The following is a 10,259-nucleotide window of genomic DNA, read 5'->3' on the forward strand; positions in this document are numbered from 1 at the left end:
TTTAATTTAGAACTTAATGATATAATGATGAATAACAGATAGCAGTATTGGAAAAAATTGCCTCTAGGTTTGAAATGACAAAGGAGCTTCCGGATATATGTACAGGACATCAACCAAGTGGTTAATATTGATGAATGCCAACTGACAGTAATGTTTAAACTCTCTACCTTTAATCTAATATTCTTACTAAACAAATAGATAAAACAAATTTAAGCGAGAAAATACTAAATATAACATGCACCAATCTGGTTGCATGGGGGTATGTGTGCATACATTTCACACATGACATTTCATTAAAGTACATTTATGTCTGATAACAGTCACTCTGGATGATTGTAACCAAAGCGAAGCTATCTTACTATAACAGGAACATAAATTTAAAAGCATCAATTTGCCAACCCCATAGTTTGCACCCAGGTTACAGGAAAAACAGAGAGCACAGACATATTAACTGGCAAAAAAGTATATGGTATTATATATTATAATATAAAAGTAGAAAATAAAATAAATATAGTCAAGTAATCGCAGAAGATGGCTACATCAGCAAACATTTGATTTTGAAACATTTCTGATAAAAGGAAAATTGCGACAACTCAAAGAGCTGGAGAGGTTTCTGTCAGGTAGATGTGGAAGTGATCTCCGTGTGATAAAACTCTCCTGTGATGTCTAGATAAGGGACGGGGTTGAAGCACGGACTCTTGTCATTCATATAAAATACCAGTACCCACAGAGAAAGATGGCTGCAGCTGCATCTTGCTGTAGATTGACTTTTCTTCAGATGGAGCCTGTTATGCGCTGGCATGTAAGGTTTGTTTTGGGAACTTATGCCAGGTATTTTTCCATAGAGGAGGTCTGCTGTAGAGCCTGGTGGTAATCCTTTCCCTAGGCTACTGAGGATCTGGAGGAGTTCCCCAATTCACCTAATGGGAAACCTATCTGGCAAATGGAGGCCATGGAAATCTCAAATAAAATCTGTAATGTCATATAATAATAATAATATATAAAATAATTTCTGATTGGAAGTGTTTTAGATTTCTATATCTACCATGTAAACGTCTGAACTATACAATCTTTTATTCATATATCACAAACAATCGTAATAAATACATTGAAGTTTGAGGTTGCAATGTGACAAAATGCAGAAACGTTTTGCCCACTTTACATATAAGGAACCAGTATTGGTATTTACTGTGTAAAACACTAGATCTGAATTTAATTTTACCACCGCCAACATCCCATCCATGGCCTCAAAGGATTATACACAGTCAAGAGCTGATTAGTTCATATTAGCAAGCCAGCACTAATTTAAGAGGTAATTTGGCTCCCATTACACCTGTTACATATAAGCAGGTGTTAGCATTGTGAGCATATGATGACAGTGGCCTTTAGCGAGTCTTTTTATACCAACACTTAAGAGGTTTGAGGCTAATCTCATGTTCCCTCTCTCTGAAATTCTTTAATATTGAAGTCCTGCTGTTCCCCTCCCTAGTGTAAAGCTGGTGTATTTGATAAACTGGCCTTGGGATTGGTAGGGGAAAAAAAACAAACGCGTGTTAAAAAGATGTCTGACCGCGGGTTACACGCTGTCACCATGACTTCATCATGTCTGCCTTTGCCACTTGCAAAAGGTTGAATCCCCAAGGCTGGCTGTGCTACATCATTGTCGCGGCACACAAACATGTACGTCTCGCACACACCAGCCCCCTTTTTTTACCCTCATGGCTCCATTGTGGCATCATGTTTGTTTATTTTGCTTAGGGTTGCAGCTGGTTGCATCCAGATTACATTTTTCAGATTTTTCAATAATACACCAGTTTCTTTTCTTTACACGAAGATAGGTTAATATTGTGGAAAGAAAAGGTCATAAGCGTCGGGTGGACAGGTAGCCCTAGATATCGTCTGACAGGTTTTCACTGTTAGTATGTTGCATGCAATCGGGGACAGAGGTGTCTTCAGTGGGCTTCATGTGGGTTCAGGGTTATGCGCTAAGACAGAAGCTGATGTTGCAAATTCTCATAGCTGTCCTGTTGTAGTTCACAGATGGCTTATTTACAAATATGAGCTGTGACGTTTTACTCCCTATAAGTACAACACATTTTATAAATGCATAACAGACAGAAATACAGTGGCTGGCCAACAATTTAGTGTATAATAATGAAAGTAATTAAATATTTGTAAACTTTTTTCTCTTTTTTTCTGACTAATGAGAGATGTCAGGTTAGTTGTAGTGCTTAGCAACATTATTTAGACGCCTGATTCCTTCTTTTTCATTATAAATTCCATAATATTTAAGTATTTGGTTGGAATTTTCCTGTCGACAGTTTCTCTGAAATGAGCAGCGGATTTCTGCTGCTTGTTTCAGACTTTTTTAGGACCTGTTGGCCTCTGAATGCGCCTTACTCAGCCTGCTAGTGGAGGAGGTTATTAATGAATTGTCAGATTTGTAGTTTCTATGCAGTCTTTCCAATTCTACAAGATACCCCTGTCTTTATAATGCTGTTTCATTATCAATCCTCTCTGACAAACCTTTTTCATTGAAAGATAATGTTAATATCAATAGGTTCACACCCCCAGAGCATCCCCTTTAGTCCAAAAAGACACACCTGCTCCCAGTTTCTCTGCTCACTGAACCATCATCCAAAGTTATGCAGGCTGCTGCTTTTCTTCTTTGGCCTCAGCATAAGGTTTTTGTGCATCATGAAGCAGTTCAGAAACATGCAGTGTAATTGCAGTCATGGTAAAGCTGCAGGCTGGGATAATCTAAGAGGCTGCAGTGCGTAATGTGGATTGTTTGGCTCACCGTAGCCTAAAGACATAGTTCACTGTACTAATCCTTTCTAAAGGTCATGCAGCTGCATTAGCAAAGAGAATGCGCCGTGTGGGTCCGACTGCATCTTTAGGGTTTTAGTTTGTATGTTTTTGTTCACTACTGAAGCTCTGAAGGGGGATGAAAATGTAAAACAGGATGTGATGTTTTCATTCTGGCCACCACAGCGTTTCCCTCAGATTTTAACTTGGGTTTTAATTTCTCAGCCAGCTGCCGCTGCTCGTCGTGCTGTTTCTCACTTTCAGCATGCCAGCAGCTGCAGCAGCCGTGTTTTGGGGAGTTATAGCTGAGCTGGAATTGGTTGGGGGACAGTAGGATCGCGAGGCTAAGCCTCGTCTTCAACCTCTGAAGATTTCTGCACGTTGCCTTGAGCTGTAAAGCCTCTGTTGTGGATGTGGGGCCTGCACTCCAATTCCAGGTGCTTAGCTCTGCTGGCCCGCAGTTTAGAAGTATATAAGGTTCTTCAATAAATGTTTCTTTTTAAAGAATTACTGGCTTATATTAAGCATCAAAAAAGCTTCCCCTCTCATTGAATACCGGGTTAATGGTAGAAACACAAGTGCAGTTAGAATCCACATAATTAGCGAGAGTTGTAGGGTCTCACAGGAAAACTGAAAACAGAGGTTAAAGAGGCATGTCAGACACATCTGCATGCACCAGGGTAATGATTTGCATGGAATGAATTTTAATTTGATAGCCAATCTAAATCCGAGGCCGGTGGCCCTCAGTCGCATGAAACAAGACATCAAATATGTCCCTGCAGTCACAGAGAGCATGGAGCCGAGAGTGTCGACCGCCCGAAGACATCCCTGGTCCGCATCCAGCATGCATAAATTGCCCCCCCCTCCCCCTCTCTCCTTCTCCGAATGTGTGTGTGAAGTGACCAATGCAGTCAGTCAGCTGATGACACAACTGTGAACCTGCCCTCAGCCATATGAAGTGACTTTGAAAGTGTCCCTCTCTGTCTGAGTCAAACATTTGGTCATGTATTTAGCTGCTGCGAGTTTAGGCTGTTCATTAAATCTGACTTTGACCTGGATTCATTCATGTTTAAGGAGAAAATAACCAATCACATTCATTTACAGCTACACCTGAGTGCCAACGAGAGATCTTGAGTTAAAAAAAGTGAAGAAGCGCATAAACTGAAACACATTTATTTCACAGAGCATAGATTTCAAAGAATGTTTTGAACTAATTAAAACTCCCTTTAACAGTGGCTATATATATATATATAAGCGTTTAGAGTTAAAATTGCCTATCTTCAAAACTATTACATCCTCAGACTTTGAATGAGGGCTTTCAACAAATAATTGTTTTATATATATAAGTCTGGAACAAATGTTGAATTTCAAGCAGGAAAGTATCCCTATACAGGGAGATACAGTTGAACTCTTTAGATCTGTGTTTTAGTAATGTGAGGAAAAGATAAGTAATATGGCATTTGCTTTTAATCATCATTTTCTTTTGAATTTTTAACTATCTCAACAGTAAAAAAAAAAAAACTTTAAAGAAGCCAGCATAATTGTCTCAAATCAATCAATTCTAAAATCTATAAAGTTGACTGTAAATAGGTATAGAACTTCTAATTCTATTCCTGAACTGTTTTGCTTCCCTTAAGATAATATAAAGTTGTAATGTTGTTCTTTATTTTTAAAATAAAAGATATTGATTTATTGTAAAAAAATATATATATATATTTTGGCAAAGAAAAAATTTATTTAGCAAAAATGTATGCATCCAACAGTTCACTATATATAGTACATTTTGCAGTGTAAAAGTAACACTTTAAGAGTTAAATTTAAAACCAATCCAAGTGATTTTGGTCCCACTATGAATTAGTGTTAAATTAACTCTCTACATATCTTACTCCAGTTCACAAAAAATAATGCAACCACTTTTGGCATTTACTTAATCATATTTAACGGTAGTTACTTAAGCACAATTGTTTCATGTCCTACCCTGCTAACATGCATCAATTGCGTTAAAGTAACTAAATATGATTAAGTAAATGCCAAAAGTGGTGGCAATATTAAAAGAGTCAATGTACTTTGACACTACATATTTATACATGTCTGAGATAAGTCCTGCATACCCAATGCTTTGGGTATGCAGGACTTATAGGGTGCACTTTGGACTATATCAGTTTTTAAGAATGACCCAGTCAAAGTCTGCATTTGTGGGGTCAAGCTTGAATGTATCAACATCTGCAGGAATCAGAATCAGAAATCAAAGAGTTGACTCAACAAATTCTTCACTTCAGGGGTGGATATAAATGCATGCCACACTTTTCAGATAATTTATTTGATTAAAATGTTCAGAAATGAATAAAACGTTGATTTTATTATAATGGTGCAAAGTTGTAAGAAGGCATATGTTAGTTTCAGCATACTGCATGTGAGGAAAAGTAGCACAGAGTTAAATTTCATTAGATCTGACACTGAGCTGCAAAAGAGTCCACATTAACCCGGACCTCCAGAGGTGCAGACTTTAAATCGTTCGTTTAGACACTATTTTGTAAATGATTACTCCCATTCATGCGTACACCCCGCTGTTTTAATTTGAAGTTCTCCCTTCCGGTCGTGCAAACAGCTGGACGCAGCTGTGTGCGCTCACCCCTCCATCCAGCCAAGGCGCGCATCTCCTGTTCGCTCACAGCCGCCCGGGGGACTGAAGACGCGGATTGAAGCGGTGGAGACACTTCAGCGCACTTTCACAACTTCTTCTACCTCCGCCTGCCTCATCGCCTCCCTCTCATAACTGTCACAATTGCCCTCCAGCGCGGCTCGTCGGGTTTTCTGGCGTCCGTCGGTCCACGCGCGGCCCGGAGGAAGTGGTCCGTGGTCTTTGCGGTGACCGCTGTCGCCATGGTTCTCCTGGCTCTGACCATCGCTGTCCCCCTGCTGCTCCTCCGCTCCCCGGACACCTCCGCTCACTACTATGAGATGATGGGCACCTGTCGGATGGTCTGTGACCCGTACAGCCCCAAACCGGGGGGAGCCACCGCCATGGAGGTGAGCCAGAATGTGAACGGGGTTGCTCCCCTGCCGCCGATGGCACAAGGGACGCGCGGCGAGCCGGGGCGACCCGGTAAGCCCGGACCCAGGGGTCCTCCGGGGGAACCTGGACCCCCCGGACCGAGGGGACCGCCGGGAGAGAGGGGGGACAATAAACTGGCGTTCACCGCTTTAGCTGGAGCTGCTGGAGCTGCGGGAGGGGACACCGGTGATGGAGACGGCGCAAACTCCACCATGAGCGGCTACAGGATCGCTTTTTACGTGGGGCTGAAAAACCCACACGAGGGATATGAGGTGCTCAAGTTCGACGACGTGATCACAAACTTGGGAAACCACTATGACTCGAGCACAGGGAAGTTCACCTGCCATGTGTCCGGGATCTACTTCTTCACCTACCATGTGCTGATGCGCGGAGGGGATGGCACCAGCATGTGGGCCGACCTGTGCAAAAACGGACAGGTAGAGCTGACTCAGAGTATGGAGGAGGGTTCAATGGGTAGTCTGAATATTCCACCAACATTTCTATAACATTTAGGTTCTCTTATGGGGAATGGTGTCTAAAGCTATAACGCTGGGTAGGATTTTACGCATGCAGTGCGCACAGCATGGCACAGGCACTTCGTTTTCATTCTACCTGACGCAAAATCTTTTCAAACTTTCAATAAACACAGACTACCTACTATCATAGATTTTTTAAGAGCTGCTATTCCAGAAATCCCCTGGACTGCTGCTCTCTTTCATATTTTCCTTTAAATCTGCAGCTCGATGCATTTTAAGGATGAAAGAGACACAATCCTAAAAGTTAATGAATCATGTATGAAAACCCAATAACTTCAGTGGATAAATACATCTATATATACATTTATACATCCATAAATCACTTTAAACATTCCCCCAAAACTTGCAAAGTAAAGAAATTTAATATGAATATTATAAATTACAAAATAATGAGAAAAGTTTTAGATTTCATATATAAAATTAGGGTTTTTTAAATAATATTTTGTGACCACTGGTGCCCCCCCATCATGGATGGATTTGAAAATGCAAAGCTTAATTTATTATAGAACTAATCATTGTATACATCTATGGCAGAATAAAGAATAAAAAATAATTATACCAAGCTATCAAGTCATTTTATTTTTGACAAGTATACAAAGTCAAATATATTTGTTCATAAATTATGTAAAACAGAAATTAATATAATAAATATTTATTTTTAAATGTCTCATTAACTTATAACAAAATTAATATTTCATTAGTTAATCATCAGATTAAAATTGCAGTTATTTGAAATCTATTTCTCTTTCATGTGTAATGTATAGTATGACATGTGATTGGTTAAGATCCAAAGCAATTCAACTACAGACCTGGTTTAGAGCAGTGTTGTGTCTGCTAGCTCATTTGAATGTCGAGGCTGACAGAACTAACCCTGAAATAACCAAACAGATGATGAATTAGTACATAATAAATTAAAGCTTTAAATTTTATAATCATGATTTAAAACCTTATAAAATGTAGTGGTTTGTGGCACTTTTGGCCTTCCATCCTGCAGACTAACATGACAAATACTTCTTAAGGCTTTTAACAAAGCATTAAATCCTGAAGTCTCTTTAAGCTGCTTCTTTAGATTTGATTCTATCATATTGTTTTTATATTCTATCATATTGTATTGCTAACTTAAGCCTTGAATCAACTTTTGAAGGTTTGAAATTACAATTTAACATTTTTTCCACACCACTGCTGTTCTATTTTGCCTCTTAGGTCTATGTGAACTTTTACCCCTCAGTCTTTATATCCAATATGTTTAATAAAGTGATAATTACTCTCCTTTATTCTTATTCCACCAGGTCCGGGCCAGTGCCATAGCTCAAGACGCAGACCAGAACTATGACTACGCCAGTAACAGTGCTGTGCTACACTTGGACTCTGGAGATGAGGTTTATGTTAAATTGGATGGAGGAAAAGCTCATGGAGGCAATAACAACAAGTATAGCACCTTCTCTGGTTTCATCTTGTACCCTGATTAAACCCGCTAACACAGCAAGCGCTTTGGACTGAAATAAAGGTTAATTACGTTGTTCTTCTTTTGCACACCTGTTCAAGTTTACAGACTCATCTGAACCTATATGCTGTAAAAATCATATTGAAGGAGTTTTGTATATGATCCATATTTATTTGAACTGAAGTTTAAATATAAATAATATAAAACTGTGTGTGAGAAATTTCATGTTCCAGATTTACAGAACGCCATAAATGATCTTGGAGGAAATGTTCCTGGTTTAACTCTAAAACCATTTGAGGACAATAAAAGGCCTCAAAGGTTATTGATATTTTGCTGATGGTTTCTAAGGCACCTTGTGTAATAACAGCAATATTTCAAAGGAAGCGCAAAAGCATGAAAGTACTACAAGAGAGTCACTATTTAACTGTTGACTATAAACTTTATTTTGTTTTGTTTTTTTGGCAAATGACAGTTTCAAAGAGATGATGAATTTGCCAATTGGTTATGTATGGTGTAAATTGGCTTAAGTAACAAAAAACCCAACCAATTGTTTTCCTTGTGGAGACACTTTAAAACCATTTAAAAAAAATATTCAGAACAGCTTTGATTTAGCTAGTAAGCTAAGAGCTATTGTGATTGTGTCTTTAGGAAATAAAACATTAAACTAACTGGACACAATAACTATCTTTCTTTCATTTAAGTTGTATTTATTTGATTAGATTAGTCATATTTGGTTTATAATTGGAGTTTGGATTGACATCAACATCTAGTTGTACGGATGAGGAATAAATAAATACAACAGGTAGATTAATAAAGATATAATACAGCTTTTTAAAGGGACATCAGCGCTACACGGCATTTGTTTTTCTTATAAAAACAGTGTTCTTGGACTTGTGTGATTGTTGCATCTAAATCAAAACATCTCCAGAACAAAGTAGAAAACTTTTCACATGCATGCTAGTTATCAAAAATCCCCATAGCAGCTTTTTTCCCTTCCAATTCAAGTTGAATTTGGTCAGATTAATCTCATTTAGCTAAGTACACTAGCTTTTTTCAAAAATACATTTATAAAAAGATTCTTTAAACTTGCTAAAACCTTGCTACCCTCAAATAAATGCAAGAATAGGGACTAAGTTTGTTTGAAAAAAACAAACATTCTATGTATCTTGTGGTTAGCTTATTAGCCAAATTAACACTGTTCTTAATATGTTTGTCCAGGTTTCAGGCGACTGTCAAAGTTAAAAATAAAAACATTTACAGGAACAAAAAAAAGATATAGTGTGTTGTAAATGTTCCTTTCCCACATAATATTAATTCTATGTTTAAGCAGTTTGATTTGTTTTTATCCCTGTTGAACCAAATAATTAAAATTAAATGTACTATAAGATACGGAGATCACTCTAAAGTTTAAGTTGTTTTTTATGTCCATTATAGAATATTAAAAGGAATGCTAATAAAGCATCTCCAATTCTCCCTTTTCATTATAATATAGTAAGACTTGAAGCCAGCATTTGTTTATCTTTAGCCATTCAGAAAGATTATGCACATTCTGTTTGAGCCAAAATATATGATATGTGATTTAAAGGTTAAATCTGAACAAATGGGATTGTAAGTGACAGAAAATAAATCTTTAGGTTTTTACATTATAATGCAGCAGGGATACTGTATCATGTATGCATTTGTGTTTCTGTATGCTGGAGATCATTAAACATATCTATGTTGGTTTTCTTTTTCTTCATATCTCATGCTGCAAGCCAGGGAGTACTGCATTTGGAGACAAGTCAGTAGCCTATAGATTTGAGGAATATTAAAAAAGGTAAAGCATGCATGTATTCTTAAAACATTACATAAGCACCACTCTAAGCCAGTTTTGCAATATGCTGAAATTTGGAAATTGTATCACTAAACTGCAAAAGCTGAACTCAACAGAGCTAATATTCTGAATGCATTAAAATGATACAAGAAGATGGCTACTAGGATTGCTGCAGCATGCCACACTGTGCTGATTTGTGTAGTGGTCTGTATTTAACAAAGTAACTATTCTAACTAAAACTGTTGTCATGTTCTGTTCTTGGTTGATTTGTTCTCATATGTACCAATAAACAACTTTAAAATGTTTCGCTGTGCTGTTTTTATTTCTTTTTATATTTGCATGTTTTATTGTAAAATCCATAATTTCAATTCAGTTTATTTCTATAGCGCCAATTCACAACACACGTCATCAAGGCACTTTACAGTTCACCAGATCATCCAGTCAAATTGATTAAAAGTTTTTAATCTAAGGAAAACCAGTTGATTGCATTGAATCATTGACTCAAATGCAATCCCTCACACTAAGCATGCTTGTAGCGACAGTGGAGAGGAAAAACTCCCTTTTAACAGGAAGAAACCTCCAGCAGAACCAGGCACTGTTGTG

The 10,259-nt window shown here is 37.8% G+C and overlaps 1 protein-coding gene across 1 annotated transcript; it reads left to right on the forward strand.

Moving 5' to 3' along the window:
• Nucleotides 1–5,264: 5,264 nt before the first annotated feature.
• On the forward strand, nucleotides 5,265–8,940 carry c1ql2 (complement component 1, q subcomponent-like 2). Its single transcript, XM_015389561.1, has 2 exons — nucleotides 5,265–6,300; nucleotides 7,689–8,940. Exons 1-2 carry the CDS (start codon nucleotides 5,692–5,694, stop codon nucleotides 7,866–7,868), a joined length of 789 nt encoding a protein of 262 aa, XP_015245047.1. The 5' UTR covers nucleotides 5,265–5,691; the 3' UTR covers nucleotides 7,869–8,940.
• Nucleotides 8,941–10,259: the final 1,319 nt, after the last annotated feature.

Source organism: Cyprinodon variegatus, unplaced genomic scaffold, assembly GCF_000732505.1.
Source record: "Cyprinodon variegatus isolate N-32 unplaced genomic scaffold, C_variegatus-1.0 Scaffold465, whole genome shotgun sequence".
NCBI lineage: Eukaryota > Metazoa > Chordata > Actinopteri > Cyprinodontiformes > Cyprinodontidae > Cyprinodon > Cyprinodon variegatus.

Coding starts and splice junctions, on each gene's coding strand:
- c1ql2 (XM_015389561.1), top strand. CDS start 5,692: ATGGTTCTCCTGGCTCTGACCATCGCTGTCCCCCTGCTGCTCCTCCGC. Junction 6,301..7,688: donor ACCTGTGCAAAAACGGACAG/GTAGAGCTGACT, acceptor TTATTCCACCAG/GTCCGGGCCAGTGCCATAGC.